Source organism: Protopterus annectens, chromosome 3.part1, assembly GCF_019279795.1.
Source record: "Protopterus annectens isolate FY-2018-M chromosome 3.part1, PAN1.0, whole genome shotgun sequence".
Lineage (NCBI taxonomy): Eukaryota > Metazoa > Chordata > Ceratodontiformes > Protopteridae > Protopterus > Protopterus annectens.
The window spans coordinates 1,564,106,292-1,564,133,208 of NC_056732.1; the positions used below are offsets into that span (position 1 = coordinate 1,564,106,292).

Here is a 26,917-nt window from a genome sequence, read left to right on the forward strand (position 1 = left end):
GATGACATCCCAGGCTGTGTACTACATGAACTACAAAATGAACTGGCACCCCACCTAAGTGTCATGTTTAGTCATAGCCTCACCTCAGGCTTCATGCCCACTGAGTGGCGCACAGGTACAGTTATCCCACTCCACAAGGGAGGATCCAAGGTGATCCCGGGAACTACCGTCCCATCAGTCTGACAAGCCTGATCTAAAAGGGCATGGAACGCATTATCATGGAACTTATAAACAAAGACATTGGCAACCTCCAGACACTGGACCCCACCAAGTTTGGGTTTGTGAAGGGCCGATCTTGTCTCCTGAATCTGACTGACTTCTTCGATTCGGTCTCCAGAGCTGTGGGCGAGGGTAAGGAGGTCCACACAGCCTATCTGGACCTCGCCAAGCCTTCGACACCATCCCCCACTTTGGAATCATAGATAAACTTACTAAGCTGGGCATAAATCCCTACGTCACCCGATGGGTTGCCAATTGGCTTACTGACAGAACCCAGACTGTAAAAGTAGCCGACTCCAAATCCAGCTCCAGACAAGTGACAAGTGGAGTACCTCAGGGTTCAGTCCTGGGACCACTCTTGTTTGGCATCTACTTCTCTGAAGTACAGGCCAACATTAATGGACTCTGGCTAACAAAGTTTGCAGATGACTGCAAACTGGGAGCCATTATTGAATCCCCAAATGATGTGGATATTCTACAAAAGGGCCTTACAGAAACAGATGCCTGGTGCCAGAGCCATGGGCTCAAGCTTAATGCCAAGAAATGTATAGTCATCCCCTTTGGAAAAAAACATGTACCCATGAACTACCACATATGTGTCAGGACACTAAACATCGATAGTGTGATGAAAGACTTAGGGACACAAGTGGACAGTGGTCTCACTTTCAATAACCACATCGCCAGAACAGTCAGGAAATCCTTCTATGTGGCACACCTCATCACTAAGGGCTTTTCATCCAGAAAAAAGGAGGTCATTGTCCCACTGTACTCATCCCTCATTAGACCCATTATAGAGTATAATTCCCCATTTGGTATGTACCTCACAAGACATCTGCAACAGCTGGAAAGGCCACAGAAATACCTCATTAAAAGAATCACAGGCCTAAAGCAGATGCCATAACTCCAGCTATACTCTGTGGCATATCGTCTACTCAGAGGCGATCTCTGCTTACCATACAAGGCCATGTCAAACCCTGAGCTGTTGGACATGCTCCACTTAAAGAAATCCCAATCCCTCAGAGCCACACGCTCAAGGGATCTAAACCTTATCATCACATTGAACAAAACATGCTGGTGGGATAGGTTCCTGACCCAGAGACTCCTCATACTCTGGAATAGACTGCCCATACATGTCAAGCAGAGCACCTCATTGGCCCTCTTCAAAAGGAACCTTGATGATTGGATGGGAGATAGGAAATTCACCCCGGGGATCATGTCAGTCACCCTGCTAGACAGGGGCCCAGAGAAGTAAATACTGTGGGAAAAAATGTCCAGGGAATTATTATGGCTAGGCTTGCATAGGCCTTAGGGCCGATAGCCTAGTACCAACCTATGAACCAATCTATACATGCAACTATGAGGGTTAATTAAGACTTCAAAGGCTAAATTTTAAGAAAAATTAGCTTTTCAGGTGAAGGACAGCCAGAAAGCTTTCTACAGCTATGGACATAACCTCAAGGGAAATATGCAACAGTTATTGTAAATGGCATCAACCACGCTGAACTGGAGGCCATTGCCAACCTTTTGGTTGACAGGTGCAGCTCAAATGTCTCCCCAACTCCCCCCACAATAGTCCAAAGGGAATACTGCATACCACCATCTTGCCAACCATTACTAGGGAACAAGTCATCGATGTAATTTCCAAGCCCAAAAACACTGCTTCGATGGGCCCAGATAACATCCTACATGGCTTACTAAATAGGATGAAACATGACATCTCTGGTTCACTTGAATGCTTTTTCAGCTGTGGCCTACAGTCAGGTTTTTTTATCTGAAGAATGAAAGATGGCTATAGCTATTCCCCTGTACAAAGAAAGTCCAACCACCATCCCAGGTAAGTACAGGCCCATAAGTCTGACCAGTCCAATATGTAATGTCATTGAAAGAATCATCAAGGACATGATAAACAAGGAGACAGATAAACTGCAAATGCTGGACCAATCACAATTTGGCTTTGTTATAGGAAGGTCATACTTATTAAATCTGGTGGATTTCTTTGAGAGGGTCACCAAAGCAATGGATGATGACAAGACTGTGCACACAGCTTACCTCGACTTGATCAAGACTTCTGATACAATACTCCACTCAGGCAATATAGACAAGCTCACTAAATTAAATATAAACCCTTTTATCACCTGCTGGATAACCAACTGGCTCAATGATAGGACCGAGGTGGGCAAAATAGGTGAGGCCATCTCCACCAAGAGGCCAGTCACTAGCAGAGTAGCCCAGGGTTCAGTAATGGACCTGCTCTTTTTTGGCATCTATTTCTTGGAAGTGGAAGCAAATATTGAGGGTTTAAGGCTGACTAAGCTTGCATATGATTGCAAGCTGGTGACTCTCCTGCTGAGACCAACATTCTTCAAGAAGGCCTACCTCTGACTAACAGATGGTGCCAAAGCCAAGATCTTAAACTCAGTGTTGAAAGATGCATAATTTTACCTTTTTGGGAAGTCAACCATCCCGGCTAATTACCATATTGATAATATGCCCATAAGAGTTGACCAAGTGGTCAGGGATCTGGGTATGCACGTCGACAGTAGCCTTACAATTGACCACCACATGGCCACAGTGGTGAGGAAATCCTTTGGTGTTGTTCCACTTATAAGAAAGGGTATGGCATCTGGGTCCAAATAGGTCATTGCCCCACTGTACTCTGCCCTTATCAATCCAGTCATGGAGTACAATGCTCCCTTCAGTATGTATCTAATCAGGCATATGTAGCAACTACAGCAATCTCAGAGGTTCCATACGAGAAGAATACAAGGCATAACAAACCTGCCTTACATAGAGCACCTTAAAGCCCTTTCCCTTTACTCAGTTTCCTATAGATTGCTGAGGGTAATCAATACCTGGCTTACAAGGCATCTGAAAAAAAAAAAAAAACAACACTTTTGAATCTCCTGCATATTTGTAAGTCAAACAGTACCAGAAATATATGGTCTAGGGAACCTGAATTTTGTCTGTGACTAAAACAGAACATGCTGGAGAGACAGATGTGTGTCCCAGAGACTGCCCCTTCTATGGAACAGGCTTCCTATCCATGTGAAGTTGAGTTTGTCTTTTACACAATTTAAGCACAACCTAGACCAGTGGATAGGGAATAGGAAATTTATGTCAGGACTGGTACTCATGTACCTTATTGACAGCGGTAGCTTATAAGTACCTGGCCTTCAATGTCCTATGTAGATACAGGATGTCATTATTCTTTCAAGAAAACTTGGCTAGGCTTAGAAAGCCCCCACCCCCACCCCCTCCTCCTGGCTGTTAGCCTAGTAACAATCAATGAATCTTTGACAAGGGGACAAGCTCAAGCTGACCAGAGTTTTCTTGTTGATATGGAGTCTGTGCCTTTGGCGATTCTCAGTGTGAATTTCTTAATATCCATGTCTCAAATGCAAGATAAGCTGCTTATAACTGGAGATCTGATCATAATCCTCTATGTGGTTATAAATACACATTGTATGATAGTCGATGAAGGATGCTCTTATCAAAAGCCATTTCAATGAGGCACTTTGGTGAAGTCAATTTGGTCAGATATCAAACTGACAAGTCATATGGTTGAACATTTTCCTATAGTATGTGCAAAATTCAATGACATAAGGGTTAGAGCTTGGGTCCGTATAGAGGTTAAAATTACAGTTTAAGATTAGGGTTAGTGCTTTGGTTAGGGTTAGGGTTTGTTTTACAATTGGGTTCGTTTAGGGTAATGGCTAAGATTACAGTTAAGGTAATATTTAGGGTTAGTGTTAGGTTTGGTTTAGGGTTAGGAGTACAAAGGACTTTCTCCCTTATGGATGTATTCTGCAGTGTTTAATATTATGCTTCTTGTTCAGCTTTGTGCATTCTCACTGAAGGTATTCTGCAACAACTTTGTCTTCACAAGATCTGCTTTTCTGTGTGTACTCAGTTAAGCAGCATTTAATTGTGTAGTTTTTAACAAATCAACCTGCACCCTTTACTATTCAATGCAGAACTTTCAACAAAGGGGTACCAGTAACTATTGGTCAGCTAAACCCATTATTGCTGAAAGTACTCTATTTAGTGTCACTGGGATGCTTTTGAAATAATTTTAAATAGCATTTAGTGAACCATTTTTCAAGTTTGTTTTGTGCATCTGAATGTTATACACACAATGGAATACTTGCATGTAAGTACACACACACACACACACACACACACACACACACACACACACACACACACACACACATAGTGTTCCCTCTCAAATCTGGATGGGGATCTAAGGTTTAATTCTGGCCTCCTGCTACTGTATGTTTGCAATCTGTATGCCCTCTATGTGCACGTTTTCTACGTTAACTCAACTTCTTTCACATTCCAAAGTGTGGATACTTATGTTAGCCACGTAAAAATATATATGCACCCATTTTTCTCCTGTGTGTGTTTATGGTGAGAATTGTACTCCCCTCCTCTAGTTCTACTATCATTACCTCTCTCCTTCCTGTCTTCCTTGCCTTCTGAAATACTTATTCCAGAAATCTCAACATGCATTGACAAGCCACACTTCATATATGCTTAACGAATGTCAATTTCAATGAGTAATATTTATGCAACTGCATGTAAATCTATAGCTTAGAATGAATTCCTAGTGCAAATATATACCGATATCTATTATTATATTATTTATTAACTACATCTGCCTGACCTGTTATATGAACCTTATAAGAATCTGCTTCTGTTTTACTTATAAAGTTCTAGACATTTATCTTTTCCCCTTATGTGCTGTACTATTACAATAGTTGTTGGTTTTGGATTATTTATTGATACAATTCACTGTTCTTGGGCCATTTACTGCTGTAATGTTTCTGGTGTTGGAGCTTTTATTATGGCAATTCATCTGGTGTTTGAGCTGTCTTCCACAGGTCTTCACTGAAAATGGATTCTTCTCAATGGATTTGCAGGTTAGCAACACAACAACTAACTTGTTGAGTCTTTCGGCTTTTCCCGGTTAGGGGTCGCCACAGCGGAACTCCGGTCCACTAATGATTGTAGTTGATTTTTACGTGCCGGGATACCAGCCCTGATGCACAACCTTCAACAAAGGCACTCCCATTCACGCATGTCTCCACGCAGAAGATGCTCTAGCTGAGAATCGAACCGGACAGTGTCTTACTGTGAGGCGACAATGCTACCGCAGCACAAACACCGTGGGTCAACACAACAACTAACTAAACGTTGCAATTACCGAAAGTCACAGAAAGTAAACAATTCTTCACTTCTTTCAATTATTTGTGATTCAGTCTTTTGGCCAACAACCATATTGTACAGTCCTCTATGTTATGCATTTAAACAACAATTTATCAAATGAACACTGTTTTGTAGTCATCCTTGCCTTAGGTGTTGACATAATACATAGCTATGGGTACCTCACTGGAGGTTCAATACACAAGGTTGTTAGTTCCAAAACAGAAAAAAAAGTGGGTTCAACTTGCTACAAATAACATCAAACTATAAAAGTCACTGTTACACATTAAAATTATTTATTGCAGGGGCAACCCTCATATGCCTTCCACCATGTGGTGGCATATACTGTGTGTATATATATATATATATATATATATATATATATATATATATATATATATATATATAAACATATATACATACTTTGAGCACTTCAGAGACTTAGTATATGTCTTTTCTCTAAATTGCAAGTATATATCAGCAGTTCCAATGATTGCATTTACAGTACCTCAACTTACAAAGGGAACTCATAGTTATGTTTAACCCATAGCTCCGAGAATGTTATAGGTTCTAATGTACATCTTAAAAGAATGTTATCTATTTTTTCTTATTAGCATACACTTTTAAAACACTAATGAATATCAGACTTTATCAGGACTAGATAACCTACCAGTTATGTTTAATATCTGACAGATCATCTAGCCTGATGAAGGATGGCATTCATCACCGTTTTAAAACTGTATGCTAATAACAAAGCTAGAGAACATTCTTCTAAGATGTGCATTGCAAACAATAACATTATCGGGGCTAATTTTCTTCATGAAGGTAAATGATAGGATGGTAACACATATTAAAATGTGCCACACATTATAAAATACCTTCTGCTGGACATTGTTTATTTCTGATGTGATTTTCACAGAGGAAATACAATAATAGATTCACTGATAAAGTGGCTGTTCATTGTTGCCTTACCTCTCATCATATGTATTACTGTGTTCCCAATTGTCACAAGAACAGACTTTGTGCAGGTGACTCCGCCAGTGCCACAGGGCACATTTTCAGCTGTGATGGTAAAGAGCCCATTACTCTCATGTGCCAGTATATATTCACAGTCTCCCAGAAAGGTGTAAGCTCTTCCATCAAATGTAATGTAGTGGGGGTCACCTGTTGCCACACATGTTCCAGTGCAGTGCATGTTACTACACTGCCAATGTCGGTTCCTGCAGATGCTATTAAAGACAAAGAAATACACATCACTGTTTAGAAACAGTGCAGTAACAAACAGCTATGCCTAGTTTGTTAACAGGGAAAGATGCAGTCACAATTTATAAAGATGTCAATCTTGCAAATGTTTTTAATGAAAGAGACAATTTATGAACAATATCTGGAAGGTTTGCAGAAAAACACCACATTTTGAGTTATCTCTGCTTAATATCAGAGTTTTGGCCGGCTAACATCTACCTGAAATCAGCTGGACGTATAAGTGAATTTAAGTACACTTTTATCTGCTCTTTTGCATATAGTACTGTATTTAATTTATTTATTCGTGTTTTTCACTGAATATTAACTCAACTGAAGTTGTGGCTGTCTCTCTACAGTTAGTTCCCCACCCATCCTCCCTGTTCTTGTTTTGGTGTTAATGTTGGTGGCTTTGAAACTGCCCGCCCCTCTTGTAGATTTGTATTCGGATACTCCTTCTGGGCCCATCTCATTTGCTCACTCAACTGAGTGCAGTGAGATCATATTCTGATTTCAGGCACTCCTACTGATACAAAGAGAGCATTTGGGAAGGACAACCCCTGCAGCCTCTTAATCCTGCTCTATTCCCTCCCTAAAAAAAAAAAATATATATATATATATATATATATATATATATATATATATATATATATACACGGTTCTACTTTACATAACCGACAGCTGCTTTCACCGACAACGAATTTGCGAGCGCCAGAAGATCGACAATCCGGAAGACCGACGCTACGGATCAAAACACCGACGCCGAGGATAGTGACTTGGAAAAAGGCTGCGTAAATATGCGGTGGTGACGGACGTTAGGGTGCGAGTAAGGTAAGTGTGGATATTGACGGTCTGTGGGGATAGGGGTGGGTTTAGTGATTTAGGGTCAGTGCGTGGGTTAGGTAAATGTGCGGTAGTGATAGTGTTTGGGTTAGGGGCGGGTTAAGTGAGTTAGGGTTAGGGCCCGTGTTAGGTAAGTGTGCGGTAGTAGTATTTTTTGGGTGAGGGGCGGGTTAAGTGAGTTAGGGTTAGGGCGCGGGTTAGGTAAATGTGCGGTAGTGACAGTGTTTGGGTTAGGGGCGGGTTAAGTGAGTTAGGGTTAGGGCGCGGGTTAGCTGAGTGTGCGATAGTGACGGACCTTAGGGTAAGGGTTTGGGTTAGGGTTGTAGATAGTTGTGTATGTGAGGTTTAGTGTGGGTTTGTGAGGATTTTGGTGTGCTTGTGTTGTGTGTGTGGTTTTTGGACAGGGGATGTGTTTTGTTAGTTGATTGTTGTTATTGTGGTGTGTGCAGCATATGAGGTTTCGTGTTTGTGGACCGTCGGTTATTTGTTTGTCGGGCATGTGAGGTTTTGTGTTTATGGTTTGTCGATTATGTGGTGTCGATGTTTGTGTTGTCGGTGTTTTGCAGTGTCAGTTATGTAAAGTAGAACCATATACACACATATATTTTATTCAGCTGCTCTTACTGTAACTGTCTTAGTTGGTCTTCTGCGTGCTGTTATCTGTTCTGTCGCTCTTACTCTGCACTTATTACTGCTTGTTAGTAGCCTTCTAATTTACTGCCTTCTGCACTTGTTTTTTAGTCATTTGTTAATTTAATTGCATTTATTTGAACTGTATTTGCCGTAGTGTTGCTACACACTCAGGTGTGCTGGCCTGCACTAGAATTTGAATTGTATTTACTGCTGTGTTAGCTGCTTTTCTGTAACAAAAAACAAAAAAAAAAATTCTAAGCTTCTTTCCTGCCTTTCCTGTAACTAGTCAAGTCCAGATACAGACTTTCTGTATCCAGGACTGTTGGTAAGCTTCTGAGCCCCCCCAAGCCTTTCTGTGTTGGAGGGAAGCCTTCTAGCTTATCACTTGCACTTGTTTCCCACCTTTCCTGTAACTAGCCTAGTCCAGATACAAAGTTGCTGCATCCAGGACTGTTGGTAAGCCTCTGAGCCCCGCAACCCTTTCTGTGTTGAAAGAAAGCCTTCTAGCTTAACAGTGGGAGTGGTAAGCACTAGGTAGCCTGTCTAACACGAGAGGAGAGTTTCTTGGCCCAGAAATTGTAGTTTATTGACCATTTGGACAGTTTGTCCATATTTTTCAACTTTCTGGTTTAAAAGACCACATCTGCACTTGTTTCCTATCTTTCCTGTAACTAACCTACTGGGTAGCACTAGAAAGCCTTAAACTGATACAAGCCTTCTAGCTTAGAAGAGAGACTTTGGAGTGATTAAGTATCAGTTTTCTGTACTTTCTTGCTGTACTTAACTGTTTTCCACCTAAACACAGATTTTCCAGCGTTTATTGTGATTTAAAAGCCTATTTTTTTCACATATTGTACTTATTTGACCGCCTGCACTTTTAAAAAGTTGCTTTTTGTTTAAATAAATTGTTTAACTGTTGTAGGCTAGACAGTAAAGTGTGATAGCCTTTTCTGATCGTTTGTAGTCGTTTAAAGCTGTTTTAAGTGTATTTTTTACTGTTTTTGCCTTATCTTTAAAAAAAAAAAAAAAAAACCAAAACAAAAAACCAAAACCTTTCTTGTTTCCTGCCTTTCTAAGCTAGTATAGTCCAGTTTTCAGGCTAGTGCTGAATTCAGGGCAGTGATACTAGTTTCTGAGTTGCCCATACCTTAATTGGATAGAAGGAAGTTTCTCTGTTCACCTGTGAGAGAGGGGAGCTTTGAGCAACCTATCTGTCCCTGGAGGAGTGGTTCCAGCCCAGAAGTTAGTAGTTTATTGGCCATTTTGGGCTAATTTCTATCTCTTTCATTTCCCTACTATAAAAACTGTGTTTGCATGGTTTTGTGCACCGGGCAGTGCCAGTTAGCTACAGTTAAATTATTCCCAGCTCCACTACGTCTCCTCTTCAGTTTTTCCCTTGAAACTAGTCTAACTCTCAACCTAAGCACTCAAAAAGCATCTTACACCCCAGCACTTGCTCAGACCTAACAGCAAGCAGTAATATACCCTGACACTGATTGCCCAGCAGGGCAAGGCTCTTTATTCACCCCTCACCAACCAATTGACTAAGCAGCTCACCCTACTATTCAGGCATGACCAAAGGGCAACTTCAGATGCACTCTCCAGTCCAGCTGTTGAATCTGGGTATCCTGAGGCAATGTTACAACTGCCTCATGTACACAGACAACCCTCTCCTCCTACCAAAAAACACTAACATATGCGAGAAATGCAATTATACAGCCAAACTGGAAGCTAAGCTGTCTCCACCCAAGACTGGAACAGACAGTCAAGAGGAGAAGGTTAACACTTGCACCACACCTCCAGCCGCAGAGACCTACTAAAACAGCACTGGCAAAAAATACACATAAATACACAAAATCATACTTGGAGGCTCTAAATAAAAACCTGCAAAAGCATCAGAGACTTCCAAAGCAGACACCCAAACAACCTGCACTTCCCGTCACAAACCAGACAACGCATAAAACACAAAATCAGTGTGCCACACAATCACAGCCCTTAAGGTGAAATAACATACCTAACACACTAGTAATAGGTGACTCTATAGTCAGGCACATTGACGTCCCACTCACTAGGCTGGACAAGCAGAAGGTTACTGTTAGCTGCCTGTCAGAAGCCAGAATCTGCCACATAACACAAGCACTCAGGTCATTCCAGAACAAGTACAAATATGACTCTGTCATTGTTCATGTTGGTGTGAATGACCTGAGACGTACCTTCCTGGACTACATGAAAAGAGATATGGAAGAGCTCTCTGATCATGCAGCCCAGGCTGGTATGACCCTGACCCTGAGTAGCATCCTGCCCTCACCAAGAATGATACCTCAGTATAAAGAAAAAAATGATCAATTTCAACAACTGGCTAAGCTTCTGATGTCATTCAAAGGGGATCCAGTGTCTGTCAGCCTGGGACGGCATGCTCAACAAGCCGCGTTGCTTTGCAAGAGACGGCTTGCACCTATCACCCCTAGGCTTTCGAATACTGGCCAAGGCTTTTGTTGCCCCCATAGTGCCTTTTTTAGGCAAGGCTCAAAAGTCAAACCCACCTCCGTAAACAGCACAATTAACAAAAAACTGAGGGTTATGCTACTCAACGCCAGGAGTTTAAATCTCAAAATGCATGCGCTCGAGGCAATCTTCAGTATGGGGAATGTCGACATCTGTGCAGTAACTGAAACCTGGTTCAAGGCTCCAGAGATCACCCCAGCATTACCGGGCTACAAGTCATACCACACATTTCGGCCACAGAACATGGACCGAAACACAAAAGGAGGGGGTGTATCCATATTCATCAAGGATACCTACACCTCCAGGTTAGTGGCGCAGCATGATACCTCTGAGATCATCCATGTGAAACTAACATTGGGCAAATCTGCAATGCAAATTGTGGCCTGCTACAGATCACCCTCCATGACCCAGGACCACCACTCCACCTTTCTGGAGACACTGGAAAACATGAAGGTCCTACCGAACACACTGACATTGGGCGATTTCAATTACCCTACCATTCGCTGGGAAAACTACTCGAGTACAAATTCCCAGGCTCAGCGCTTCCTGGAATTCATCAACTCAAACACCCTAGATCAGCTGGTAAACTCCTCTACCAGAGGTGAAAACATATTGGACCTGGTCATCACCAACATGGGCGATAGGTGTTCCACACTGGAGGTCAACCCGTCACTGGTTAGATCAGATCATAAACTAATCACTCTGGAAATCCACACCCCACCACCACCCCCAACTAAGGAAACCACAGTAAAAACTTTTCTAAAGCAAATTTCACCTTACTTAAGACAGAGGTGGTAAGTTTCACAGCCCCCACGCTAAAGGATAACGCTGCCCAAGATGCAGAAACCTTTACAAATGCACTCTATGAGCACCTACAAGGATGCATTGATCGTGCCATCCCTAGCAAAGCCAAGACTCACTCCTCTAAGAGAAGGAAAGCAGTTTGGTGGACCCCTGCAATAAACAGGCTATACAACAGAAGGAGGATACTAGTTCAGAAAAAAAGCAAATCCCAAGAAGGAAAGACATCCCTGATCAGTATCAGTAAGAGACTAAGGTCCCTCATGAAATCATCCAAGGCTAACTTCGAAATAAAAATAGCCAAAGATTCAAAAGATAACCACAAAGCCTTCTTTAGCTATGTTAAGAATCTAAGTGGCAACTCACAGATATGCACTGAACTGGTGCAAAATAGCACAAAATATACTGAACCTACTGATATTGTTAACATCCTGGCAGATAGATTTAGTGCAAACTTCACCCCCCTCTCACCTCCAAAAGGGCCCAGAACAATACCAGAAAAGTGTAGTGTCCCAAAAATCACAGACACACAGGTGAAAACAGCCCTTTCAAAAGCCAAAAATGGGACCAGATGGTGTCCCAGGCTGCGTCTTGCACGAACTACAGAACGAACTAACCCCCCACCTAAACACGCTGTTCAACCTCAGCCTCTCCACAGGCTATGTGCCCATAGAATGGCGCACAGCAACTGTTATTCCTCTCCATAAAGGAGGGGCCACAACTGACCCTGTTAACTATCGCCCCATAAGCCTGACTAGCCTGGTCTGCAAGGCTAAGGAGCGCATCATCATGGAACTCATTTACAAAGACAATGGGAACCTCCAAACACTTGACCCGACCCAGTTCAGCTTTGTTAAGGGCAGATCATGCCTACTAAACCTGGCTGACTTCTTCAAGACAGTCACCAAGGCCATAGATGAGGGAAAGGTGGTTCATACAGCCTACTTTGACCTCGCCAAGGATTTCGACACCATTCCCCACTCGGGTATTATAGAAAAACTGAACAGCCTGAACATAAACCCCTACATCATGAGATGGGCTGCCAACTGGCTTACAGACAGAACTCACACTGTAAGAATAGCGGGATCCAGGTCCGACTCTAAACCAGTCACAAGTGGTGTCCCGCAAGGCTCGGTCCTGGGACCCCTACTGTTCGGCATATACTTCTCAGAAGTACAGGCAAACACAGGAGGACTATGGCTAACCAAGTTTGCCAATGACTGCAAACTGGGAGCCATAATTGACCCTCCGACTGACATGTACATCCTCCAAAAGGGCCTTACTGAGACAGACGCCTGGTGTCAAAGTCATGGCCTTAAGCTAAATGCCAAAAAAATGCATAGTCATCCCATTTTGGAAAAACAAAACACCCACGAATTACCACATAGGTGGCAGCCCCCTTAATACAGAAGAGGTAATAAGAGATCTGGGGACCCAGGTAGATAGTAATCTCTCCTTTGACAATCATATTGCCAAAGTAGTTAGGAAATCCTTCTATGTGGCCCATCTAATTACTAAGGGGTTCACATCTAGAAATAAAGAGGTTATAGTGCTCTTCTACTTGTCACTCATTAGACCCACCATAGAGTACAATGCCCCATTTGGGATGTACCACACAAGACACTTCTAACAGCTGGAAAGACCACAAAAGTACCTCACCAAGAGGATTATTGGCCTCAAACATATATCCTATGCAGCCCGTCTGAAAAAGCTCCAGCTGTTCTCGGTGGCATATCGCTTACTCAGAGATGATCTCTGCCTGACTTACAAAGCCATGTCCAACTCAGAATTGATAGACATGCTCCACCTAAAGAAATCCAAGTCACTGCAAGCCACGCACTCTAGTGAGCTAAACCTCACCACAACAATAAAAAGAACATGCTGGAGGGATAGATTCCTGTCACAGAGACTCCCCATGCTTTGGAACAAAATTCCAAATTACATCAGGCAGAGCCCCCTCACTAACACTCTTCAAGAGAAACCTTGACAAGTGGATGGGTAACAGAAAATACACCCCTGGGATCACTTCATTGGCTTTGTTTGACAGAGGATCAGTTAATTAATCAATGGGGCGGCGAAAGCCGACACACTCTGTCTAGGCTTATAGATGCCCTCGGGCAGATAGCCTAGTACCTACCTATGAACCTATGAACCTATTTCAAATGAATGCAGATAATTTGTACAGTGTGCTATGTTTGTTCCTTTTTCAAATGATTATTTTTTCATTAGTTAATTTTAGTTAATGGGGCTTTATTCCTCCTATCCCTTTTTACTCCTTAGAAGATGGAGAAAAGGGGAACACATTATCCATCCTCAGCAAATTTAATAAAAATTCTGATAAACTGTTTGATTAATACCTATTGTTGTTATGGTAATGGGTCAACCAATGAAGCTTGATGTAAATGTGTGAAAAAAAACATACAGTTACAAAAATTGTGATGTTCAGATTGCTATAAATGCTCACAAGAACACATCAATGTGCATAAACACACACACACACACACACACACACACACACACACACACACACACACACACACACACACACACACACCAGCACTTCAGTGACATTACTACAATTTAACTCACTGATCTCTAGCTATATCTATCTATATCTATACATATATGTGTGTGTGTGTGTGTGTGTGTGTGTGTGTGTGTGTGTGTGTGTGTGTGTGTGTATCAATTGCTATGAGTTTGGAATGTCCAGTGTACAAAACAATGGCAGCTTAAGAACACACACCTACCACCATACAATACAAGAACACATTTTATGAAAAAGAAGACAATGGCCATAGGTTGATTCAAGCAGACAGAGTGTAGAAGGTACCTGATACTAACACAGATGTCACAACACTGCCAGTTCTTCATACCAAAACTCTCTTTTCATGTAGAAAAATGGGAAAGTCACATCCCACTGAATAAAAGTGGTACTACTTGAAAACAATTCAAGATCTAATCTATACCATGTAAGCCGTTTTACTGATGCAGTTATTGCATATAGATCCATAAAGTGACACATTTAACAGAGTCTGCTAAAACTCTCAGTGCTCTGCTTTCAAACACCTGAATATGTCAAACATCCTCATCCATCAACAACCCACTTTTTCCAATGTTTGCACATAGGATGCCATATCAACAGTGACCATCATCTAGAGCTAGTGCCTACAATACTAGCCCTGGCTTGGTTGTTCTTTTGAACCCCACACACACACATGTGCACTCATACCTATGGCCAATTTAGAATGTCCAATTCACCTACTGCATGTCCTTGCACTGTGGGAAGAAACTGAAGCACCTGGTGAAAACCCATACAAACACAGGCAGGATATGCAGACTGCTCATAGAAGACAAACAGCCAATATCATCTATCTATGAATTCTACTTTTTAAAGTCATGTGCACAAATAATTTTTGCAGGATCCAAATATTTTGAATTTGTTAATGCACTCCACTACAACTTTACATTTTTACTCTTTTTATAATGATAGTTTGACTAACAGTCTTTTTTTTTTTTGTTAATCCCGAAGGTAAACATTTTTGTTCTTTTTTATTTTATCAGCAAAATCATGGGCTTGGCTTTCTCTTACACATCTCATTTTATTTCCAGTTAAACAAACAAGAGACTTTAAAAGATAATTCTAGTAGCGTGACTTAAGCCTGCCTCACTAGCAGACGTAGGCGACCTATGAAATGACATATTAATAGTGTTCTGAAAGGGGAGTGAAAAAAAATCCAAATTGGTTTACTGTAAAATAAGTTTATTTGCTTCATTTTACTCACAGACCGTCAATTCTTTCACTTTCACTGACCATTATTTTCACTCATTCAGTGATGACATGTTGTTCTACCCCAAACAAAACTGAAGGTACCTGGTGGAAAACAGCCTTAGATGCCTCACTGGCTAACTACAGGAGAGCACTGCTGAATCTGCTGTTGTTAATTTCCTCAGTGCCTGTTTCCCCTCACATTACCATAAGCTCAGGCCTAAACACGTTGGCCATAATATACTACTTTAAGCTTCTACGAGGATCCTCCTATACGCACTAAAAAGCTCTGCTTCAATGATTTTGCTGCCAGAAAAAAAAAATCAACTGGCATTGGATATCTCTCTTGTTAGCATTCCACCCTCATAATGTTTGAGAAGAAATAACGTGGTGATGGTCAAACCTTACTGGCTTGGACTCTCTCTACATAATGTGCTTTTGCACTGTGACCCTGTAGTTTTCCTTGCTTTGACTAATCATGGAGTGCATAAATTTCATTATGTAGTGAAACCAAACACCACATTATCTTTTGGAAAGGAAATGCATACAAATTTTATATCTTTATAAATACCTGTAACTGGTCATTAATTATTCATGAATCACAAGCCCAGAATATTGAGTACAAACTAATAAATGCAATAACAGATTATGAAAGGTATAAATAACTCTGGAATAACTCAAAAGTGCATTGCATCATACTTTCACAGTGGCTGACCAAAGGCAGCAATGTGCTCATTACCAAGTGTTGCAGTCCTCTACGATGGTGTCATTGGGATTATACACCACACCATTGTGGTGACATGGGCAGTCCTCTGGAGGCACACACTCATTTCCCTGGAACAAGAACAAGACATGGAACTGTAAGGCAGCTCTACCATTTCTTTACAGCTACAACTAATTCTTGTGAAGCATTTACTAAAGTATTAATGTGTATTTGTTTTCATGATTTATACAGCTAATATTTTTACTCTCTTCAAAAAATGAAAGCATTTATACTAAAAACAAAAAAGCAACATTCAAATTGCACAGAGATGGAGAGAATACAAACCTTAACAGCTTCTTAGCACCTCAGTAGGGCAAATGTCTCTTCATAAGGAGATAACGTTTCTTAATACAGCCCCCCTGCCCAACCTTACTCATATGTGCAAACCCTACCCCAACCCCAAAACTACACATTAGGTCACTAACACCCTTTTTCCAAAGAGTATCACTACAGAAGAGACACAGTCAGAGTCATACAAGCCAGTAAACAAGCATGATACTTAAGCTATCCCCCTGCCCTAACCCTTACTCTAACCCTAATTCATGAGCAATCAGCCACACACATGCGCACCCACCCACCCACACACATACACACACCTACACACCCACACACACACTCAGCCCCAGTGTCAAAGCTTTCATTATATACGAAAACTTGAGCATTAATATCCACTCCACTTATCTACATTTGATATTGTAGCATTCAACTCTTCCTAGTTTGCAAATCCTACATTCGACAATATCTGATAGGAGGAACTACAACTGACAAATTAACACTTAACTATTAGTATCGTGAGTATATATCTATCTACCCTAATAGTTTTGCGTTTATGCTGACTGTTCGATGATTGATGTACAGTTTATGCAACTGTCTATAAGACATCTGCATATCTGTACATCAGTAAAACAGTTAGGAGACTGCCAAGACAGGATATATGAAAATGTACATGCAATTGCAAAAGATAACTGCAGCATGCACTTTTTAGGGAGGAACTGCCACCAAGGTTAATTGCTGCATTGATAAGACACCCCTAAGAAGTGACTCTATAGTCAGGGATCCGGGATCATAATAAGACAGTAATCTGGCCTTTGACCAACATGTGGCGAAGGTTGTAAGAAAATCATTCTGTGTTGCACAACTTATAAGTAAGGCCATGGCATCCAGGTCAAAGAAAGCCATACAACCACTTTATTCATCCCTTATCAGACACATCACTGAACAGAATGCCCCCTTTGGCATGGAACTGACCAGCCATATTCAATGGCTGGAACATCCACAAAGCTTCCTTACCTTGAGAATCCAGGGTATAACACATTGTCCTATATGGATCATTGAAGTTTTTATATATATATATATATATATATATATATATTATATATATATATATATATATATATATATATATATATATATATATATATATATATATATACATATATATATATATATATATATATATATACACTCTGTCTCCTGCAGGTTACTGAGAGGTGATCTATGCCTGGCACACAAGGCATCCTCAGATCTGATGGAACGTTTGCACATCCACAAAATGAACTGTATTAGAGTCACCAGATCCAAGGATTTAAATTTTGCTTGTGACATAAATAAGACATGTTGGCAACACAGATATGTGTCTCAGAGGATCCCCATGTTCTGGTGCAGGCTCCCCATCCATGTGAAGCAGAGTCTATCATTAACCCTTTTTAAACATAACCTTGACCAGTGGATGGGAAATAAGAAATTAACCCTGATTCTGACCCCTATATCTGATAGACAAATGCAGACAGTAATGCCCAAACTAACATATTCCTCCACATAACGTCTAGAAACTTTCTAACTAACATAATCCCTCCTAATACACACTCACGATAGATATATACACAACTGGGTTGGGTTGCATGGCTATGTTTATAAAGGCCCTGTTGGTCGTTAGCCTAGTATATATCTATGAACCTATGAACCTGTAGTCATGCTGCACCATATCTGCTTCAGTGCATTTGCAAACAGTAGTTCTTACAGAAATTAGGATACTTCTTCTTCTTCTTTTGGCTTTTCCCAGTTAGGGGTCACCACAGCGGATCACCTGTCCACTCATGATTGGCACTGGAGTTTTACGGTGTTGAGTTGCCAGCCCGGCACCCAACCTTCCACAGAAGGCACAAACACACACACACACACACACGCACGCACTCACGCCTAGGGCCAATTTAGAGTGTCCAATCCACCTACAGCATGTCTTTGAGATGTGGGAGGAAACCGGATCACCTGGAGGAAACCCACATGACCACAGGGAGGACATGCAGACTCCACACAGAAGGCACCCCAGCAGAGGATCGAACCAGAGAACCTCTTGCTGTGAGGTGACAACGCTAACCGCTGCACCACTGCGGCTGCTATTAATAAATATTTAGAAATGAAGGAATATCAGTGGGATATTTTGTTGAAGGCTACCAACCCCCAGGGCCTTAATGAAAGCATCAGAATCAAGCCTGCCCTGACTGTTTGACCTTTGATCATTAAGGCACAGATTGCCAATTATGTCACTATGGTTGGGTATTTAATGATTATTAACTCACATATCTAGTCTGAACTAAAGAACTGCCACAAAATTTAAAAGTACTTATCACCAGATAAAAAATACTGCTATGTAGTACTGATGCTTATATTTTTCTTGTGTTGGTAATAAATGTACTAAGTATGCAAATTATCTGTTTATTTATTCTATGGTTTTACTTATTTGTGCACTAATCAAGAATTTTATATTTATAGGTTTGTGGGTTCTAAAGTAAGTACTAGGCTAGCTGCCCTTCCAGGCTATTTTAAGCCTAACTAGTTTCCCTTATCATGTCATTTGGTTATAGATTGGCCTTGCCCATCTCATGGTCGATAATTATATATTACTCCTAATAAGAATAACTGAGATCATACCATAGATAATTTGAGGGGACCAATGCATGGGGTAAAGTATTAGGAGATACCTCTGTCCGTTAGCAGTACAGAGGGCAATTCTGGGGTAAATTTTCTGTTTCCCAATCACTGATCTACTTTGCACTTGAGAACGGATAGGGATGAACTTTGTTTTATGTGGAGGGGGAGTCCGTTCCACAGCAGCGGTATCCCCTGAGAATTATGCCTGTCCCTCCAAACCATTCTGTTGATTCTGCAGAAGAGGTTTAGATCCCTAGACCTAGTATTTCTGATGCATTTTGACTGCCTGATATTCAGTAAACCATCAGTGTTGGGTTGGAGGATGCCTTATATGCCAGACACAGGTCGCCTCTTAGCAGTCTGTAAGATAACTGATTATAGTGACAGGGCTTAGACTCAGTCGATGTAGGATGTGTCTGGGCACATACATGCCAAAAGGGTCATTACAGTCAATGATTTGGCTAATGAGGGCTGGATGAATGGGGACAATGACATCCCTAGATCTAAACACAATCCCTTTATTTATAAGATGTGCAGTAAGGAAGGACTTTCTTACAACAGACACATCAAAAGTTAGATCACTGTCCACATAAGTTCTCAAATCCAAAATAACTGGGTCAACTCTTAGGGACGTATTGTCAGTGAAGTATTTCCCTGGGGTTGATGACTTCCTAAAGGATACAATAATGCATTCTTTTGGCATTTAGTTTCAGACCATGATTTTGACACCAATTATTTATTTGAGAGAAGCCTTCCTGCAGGATGGCTAAGTCATTTAGGAATTCAGTGACTACTTCAAGCTTCCAGTCATCTGCAAATTTAGTCAGCCAGAGCCCTTTGTTATTGGCTTTTACTTAAAAAATATAGATGTCAAACAGGAGAGGTCTCACCCTGGGTGGACACCACTGTTGACTTGTGTCTTTGTGGCGGTAACTTCTTGTATTTTGATTATCTGTAGCTTAGCTGTGAGTCAGTTGGCATAGGGGTTCATTCCCAGTTTATTTAGGTTTTCTACTATGCCTGAGTGGGGAACTATGTCAAAAGCTTCAGCCAGGTCAAGGTATGCGGTGTGCACCTGTGACACCCCTCCACTGGCCCAGTAATCAAGGAGCCTCAATCTTCACCACTAGCACCAGTGAGGGACATGCACATTGGGAGTATGACAAGTGCACACACAGTAAAGTAAAGTACAATTTCCCTTAAGAGCACACAGAGATCACAGACAATCTGAGGCTGGCTTCTCCCTCTTTCTCCAGATCCCCAATAAGACTCCCCACTGGCACAGCTCTAGGGTTACGATCTCACCCAAGCAGTCAAGCCAAAACCTGTAGCACCTTCTCTGCCCAACTAGTGTTTCGTGTCCCTGCCCAAGTAGCTGACATACACATTTTTAGATATGATTTACATACAAACACACACACACACACACACACACACACACACACATACACTCATGCTCCCTTCTGCCCAGGCTAAAAGATAGTTATCACTGCCACCAACAAGCTCATCAGCTACTATAAAGCCCTTACAAAGGGTGACCAATTATACCGTGTAATGCTACTATTATCCAATCCAAATGGTAACTGTGACCAAGACTTGCAAGGCTATTTAAGAGAGGCCTGTACAGTGTCACCAAATACATATGCAAGTACTCTAAGAGCTTAAATATCTCTAAACAAACCAGCCACAATTAAAAGGTTTAAAATATATTTAATAATAAATAATAAAAGCACAAGACAATACTCAGTAACTCAATACAATGACTACAGAGTTCAGAATCACAGGAAATATTTTAAAACAACATTGCAGGACAGTCTGAAATAAATACAGAAACCATCTAAATTAATCTTACTATATTCCTAGCTATATCTAAGAGAAATCACTGTAATCTAGTTACTTACTATTAGCAAGGCAAGTGCTGAAGACAGGATGTTTCTAGGTCCAAAGAATAAAACAAAATGCACAGACTTTCCCTGAGAAATAGTTCTTAAATTAATATCAAAACATCACTGCTGCATTACCTGGATGACATCACTATCTGTCACCTGCCTTCAGTTCCCAGGCTAACAGATACTTAACAAAATGTAACATTTCTCTGTGAAAAATACCTCTCTCTCAGATGTGCAGCTGCTAGGAAGTCACAGAGCAATAAAAACACTTTTGCATTTGAAAACTAGTAATTATTTATGTTTCCAGACACTAGAAAGAAACTTCTAGCTGTAGACATCCTGTCTTCTTGCTGTGTTAACTAACTTTATAGCACACCGTAAAACCTTTCACTTTTGAAAATTATTTTCTTGAGGATTTGCAGGTTACCTCTGTATGTTCCAACTTTTACCATTAAAACACACATCTGTACAGATATATAGTTTATACAAATTTCTGCTCTTAGGTTCATAGGTTCATAGGTTCATACTAGGCTATCTGCCCAAGGGCATTTATAAGCCTAGCCCATAGTTATTTGGCTTTCGCCACCCCTTTTGTTTGAATAAAACTATGCCTATTATTTTGATGTGCCTCTGTCAAGCAGTGACACTGAAGTAATCCCTGGGGTATATCTGAGATCCCCTATCCATTGGTCAAGATTCCTCTTGAACAAGGCCAGCGAGGTGCTCTGCCTCACATGTACCGGGATTTTGTTCCATAGCATAGGGAGTCTCTGGGTGATGAATCTGTCCCACCAGCACATTCTATTAATAACCGTGTCAAGGTTTAAGTCTCCCGCCCTTGTGGTTCTGAGGGATCTAGATTTTTTGAGGTGAAGCATATTCATCAAATCAGGGTTTGACATGGCCTTATATGTCAGGCACAGGTCACCTCTGAGCAAGCGGTATGAGACTGAATAGAGCTGGAGTTCTTTCAGTCGGGCAGCATAAGACATATTTTTTAGACCCTTTATCCTTTTGGTGAGGAACTTTTGGGGCCTTTCCAGCTGCTGCAGGTGTCGGGTCAGATACATTCGAATGGGGCATTGTACTCAATCATAGGTCTAATGAGTGATGAGTACAGGGGACGATGACCTCCCTTGATCTAGATGTGAATCCCTTCATGATCAGGTGGGCAATGTAGAAGGTTTTCCTAACTACTTTAGCAACATGAGTGTCAAACGAAAGGCTACTGTCAACCTGGGTTCCCAGATCCCTGATGACTTCTTCTGTGCTCAGTGGATTGCCACCTATATGGTAGCTAGGGGTAACCTTGTTTTTCCCGAAGGGTATGACTATGCATTTCTTGGCATTTAACTTTAGGCCATGGCTCTGGCACCAGTTATCCGTTTCTGTGAGGCCCTTCTGAAGGATATCTGTGTCAGATGTGTTTTCGACTATGGCCCAGTTTGCAGTCATCTGCAAACTTTGTCAGCCATAACCCTCCTGTGTTTGCTTGTACTTCAGAAAAGTAGATGCCGAACAAGAGTGGACCCAGGACTGAGCCCTGTGGGACACCACTTGTGACAGGCTTTGAGTCTGACATGGCTCCAGCAACTCTGACCCTGTGGGTTCTGTCACTTAGCCAGTTTGCAACCCATCTTGTGATGTATGGGTTTACATTCAAGCTGATGAGTTTTTCAATGATACCTGAGTGGGGTATTGTGTCAAAGGCCTTTGCCAGGTCATGGTAGGCTGTATGGACTGCCTTTCCCTCATCAATGGCCTTGGTGACTGTCTCGAAAAAGTCAACCAAGTTTAAAAGGCATGATCTGCCTTTGACAAAGTCAAACTGGGTTGGATCCAAAGTCTGCAAGTTCCCTATGTCTTTATTTATGAGTTCCTGTCAGCCAGTATGTTGGCAATGTGTGTAGGTTCAGTAATCTTCACATCATTTTGAACTAATTCTGAGCATATCTGGGAGTTTCCTCCTAGGTTTCTAACATAGCTAAAGAAGGCCTTATGATTGTCTTGTGAGTCCTTGGCGATTTTTCTCTCAAAATTTGCCTTGGATGATTTTATGAGAGCTCTTAGTTTTTTACTTATAATGATCAAAGGTGTCTTACCTTTCAATGATTTTGCTCTATCTTGTAGTAGCTTCCTCCTTTTGTTGTAGAGCTTGTTTATGGCTGGGGTCCACCAGACTGGACGCTTGCCTTTGGTCCAAAGAGTCTTAGTTTTGTTTGGTATTGCCTGATCCATGCAGTCCTGTAGGTGCTGGTAGAAGGCATTTGTAAGTGATTCAGCGGTTTGAGTAATGTTTACCACTGGCTCAGGGGCCTTAAAGGAGACCACACTAGTTTTAGAAGTGTGAAGTCGGCTTTTGAGAAGTTTTTCACTGTGGTCTTTTTATTTCAGGTGGGGGGGATGAGGACCTCCAGCGAGATTAGTTTATGATCTGATCTCACCAGTGAGGGGTATACTTCCAGTGTTGAACATTGTGATCCCATGTTCGTGATGATGAGATCAAGTATGTTTTCTCCTCTTGTGGGGATGGTGACTAGTTGTTCCATGGCATTTGAGTTTATGAACTCCAGGAACCTTTGGGCTAGAGTGTTTGGGCTTGAGTAGTGTTCCCAGTCTATATTAGGGTAGTTGAAGTCACCTAGTATGATGGTGTTTGGAGATACATTTATCCCCTCCATTGTTTTCAGGAAGGCCATGTGAGGTTCCTGAGTTTGAGAGGGTGGCCTGTAACATGCTACAAATTGCAGAGCAGTCTTGCCTATGGTTAATTGCACCTGGATGGTCTCCGATGCATCGTGCGTTGCCACCAACCTTGAGGTGTGGGTGTCCTTTATGAATATGGACACCCCCCCTCCTTTCTTGGTGTTGTCCGGATTTTGGGGCCGGAACGCATGATATGAGGTGAAACCTGATAGTGCTGGGGTGCTCTCAGGAGCCTTGAACCAGGTTTCTTTTTCAGCAGGATAGACTGTAGTTAGATTCTTGAAGCTCAGTACATAAAAAGAAGTTATGTACTGACCATAATGTTCCATGTTTGTTGTCCTTGATCTCGTCTTCCTTCTTGCTGTTTAGGTTCGGAGCCGATCCTTGGCTCCAACTTCGCCGTATACTATAGCTCGAGAGCTTTCACTGGCTTTCACTGGCTTGAGGGTAGCCCCTATCCCAGCATGCCTAGTAATAGTTACCCAGCTCTCGTTTGTGATAACTCAACACTAGACCATATAACTAGACAAGAGATATACTCTACTTTACATATCTGATGACACCTGCATGTAAAGGTGTGACCCCTCCACAATAGTAATAGTAGTAGACTGAGACTAACCATAAGGTATGGTATAAAGGAAACCCAGCCAGTATAACCAATAAAACAAGGGATTCCTCTCAATCCTTCAGGAAGGAGGAAGGTGGGTGGGATGCAAGAAGGAAGGCAAGATCAAGGACAACAAACATGGAATGTTATGGTGAGTACATAACTTCTTTATGTTATGTTGTCCATATCTCGCCTTAATTCTTGCTGTTTGGTACAGTGTCCCCAGAACCTGATTCTTGGGTGGCTCACTGGAATAAACTCTTCAGGACCATGGCACCAAAAGATGCCCTGTTCCAGGAGGCCACGTCTACTCTGAAATGAGTGATAAAGGTATGAGGATTAGCCCATGTAGCTGCTGCACAGATCAAATCCAAAGGCAATCTGGCTTGTAAGGCAATACAGGTAGACAAGGCCCTTATTTTTCCTGGACATTTTTTGATTACTCAACTCATAGACATGTTTTATAGTGGCTGTTAGCCACTTTGATATAGTCACCTTTGAGACAGTACAACCTTTTTTATTGTCCGCAAAGGATATGAACAATTGGTCAGATTTTCTAAAGTCCTTGGTCCTGTGTAAACAGAAACATAACTGTCTATGAACGTCCAATTGATGAAGCTTTTACTCTGCCTTGTTACCATGATTGGGGAAGAATACAGGAAGCTCCATGGATTGATTCAAATTGTAGTCAGAACATACCTTGGGTAAGAAGGAGGAACTAGTTCTGAGAGAAACCCGATCTTTATGGAAAATCAAGTACGGGGGATGATTAGATAAGTCATGTAATTCTGAAACCCTTCTAATTGCAACCAAGAAAAAGGTCTTCCAAGTAAGAAAGTTGAGCGGACAAGAAGCAGATGGTTTGAAGGAACGAAAAATCAGAGGGTCTAAAACTAAATTTAGATTCCAGAGAGGGAGCGGTTCTCTTATCGAGGGTGTTACTAGGGTAGTACCTCTTAGGAATGCCTTGCATAACCTATGGGACATGATATTGGAACCCATTTCTCCTATATGGAAATTAGAAATGGCAGCTAACTGCACTCGGATAGTAGCTGCAGTTGCTCCTTGGTCAAAGGTTTCAGCAAGAAATTCAAGAATCTTTGAAATGAGACCAGTAAAGGAATCAACCTGTTTTTTTGCCTGCCCAACAAGAGAACATCTTCCATTTACTACCATAAAGTCTTGTAGTAGTGGGTTTATGGGAGGAAATCAAAATGTGTTGACCTGCAGGGGAAACATTAGGAAGCCTGGCTAAGACCGGAAGTGGAGAAACCAAGCTGTGAGCTTGAAAGTTTGAATAGAAGGATGGAGAGACCCTGACTGATGCCTCAGAAGATCTGGCACTGGGTCCAGGATCCAAGGCTCCCCTTGCAGGTGAGGCCAAAGGAATGGGAACCATATCTGATGAGGCCAGTAAGGGGCAATGAGGATTAACTTGCAAGCCAACAACTGTGCTTTCTGAAGAACCTTGGGAATCAGGGGAAAAGGTGTAAAGGTGTAAAGCAGTCCCGGGGGGGGCCAATCGTGAACAAGTGCATCCCTGGGTGACTATCCCGGTGGTGGGACTAGGGCAAAGTAGCTGCTGCATTTATTGTTGAGGGGGGTGGCAAACAGATCGCAGCATGGCTGGCCCCACTTGTGAAAAATCAAGTCCGCAACTTCCTGCTTCAGGGACCACTCATGGAGCATCAGGACAGCCCAGCTGAGCTTGTCCGCTATCACACTGGATTTCCCCGGGATGTGCGTTGCAACCAGAAAGCATTGGGAAGACATCACCCATTGCCAAATTCATAGAGCCTCTCGACAAAAGGGGTAAGACCTGGTTCCACCCTGTTTGTTGATGTACCATACTACCAACATATTGTCCATCTGAATTGCTATAGTCCCTGTAGGTAGAGAGTCCTGAAGTGCTTGCAATGCCAGGAGCACCACTCTCATCCCCAGGACACTGATGTGCAAGTGGTACTCGTGTTCCTGCCAAATCCCTTGAACAGTCTCTGCCAGATAATGCCCCCCCCACCCTATCTGGGAAGCATCCATGGTCACTGTGGCTACAGGTTGGGGGGGGAAGAAACGGTCTGCCTATTGTCACCATAGGGAAGTGAAGCCACCACTCCAGATCCCTTTTGCAGGATTCCGTGATCAGAATTTAGAAGTTATGTACTCACCATAACGTTCCATCTGAGTAGGTGTATTCATTTGTCTGCAACCTGTGGGTTATGGATCCGATATCGGATCCGAACCGGCATGGTTTTCCAGCTATGGATCCAAGCTCTCAGCTCCTCCCCTCACCCATAATGCCCTGCTCTACCCTCATGACCTCAGATCGAGTTTGCCAAAGCAACAATACCCTAAAAAGGGTAACAAGGAATATGCAGGAAACTGAAAGGCCAGGGGGATAGGAGGGCGGGATGGTTGCAGACAAATGAATACACCTACTCAGATGGAACGTTATGGTGAGTACATAACTTCTAAATCTGAAGTAGGATATTCATTTGTCTGCAACCTGTGGGACAGAGTCCCCAGCTACCTGAATCTTGGGGCCATCATGGAAGGATATTCCGAGCACCGGAGCCAAAGGATGCTCTACCCTAGATGCAAGATCCAACTTATAGTGGGAAATAAACGTATGAGATGAAGCCCACGTGGCTGCTGCACAAATATCATCTAGAGGAATCCTAGCCTTGAAGGCTGCCGAGGTAGATACTGACCGGGTTGAATGGGCATGAACACCTTCGTGCGGGCCTTCCTGAAGCTTGATAGGCCAATAAAATGCACTGTGAAATCCAGCGGACAGAGAAACTTTAGAG

At 42.0% G+C, this 26,917-nt stretch overlaps 1 protein-coding gene across 1 annotated transcript in view; it reads right to left on the reverse strand.

Annotated features, from left to right (window-relative positions):
- The window catches only part of LOC122797804 (SCO-spondin-like), a 4,708,783-nt gene that overhangs the window by 4,019,463 nt on the left and 662,403 nt on the right, over positions 1–26,917 (reverse strand). The window contains exons 21-22 of the mRNA XM_044066325.1: positions 15,951–16,045; positions 6,397–6,653 (exon numbers count right to left, since the gene is read on the reverse strand). Of these exons, the coding sequence (XP_043922260.1) occupies positions 6,397–6,653; positions 15,951–16,045 (352 nt within the window). The remainder of the gene's footprint in view (positions 1–6,396; positions 6,654–15,950; positions 16,046–26,917) is intronic.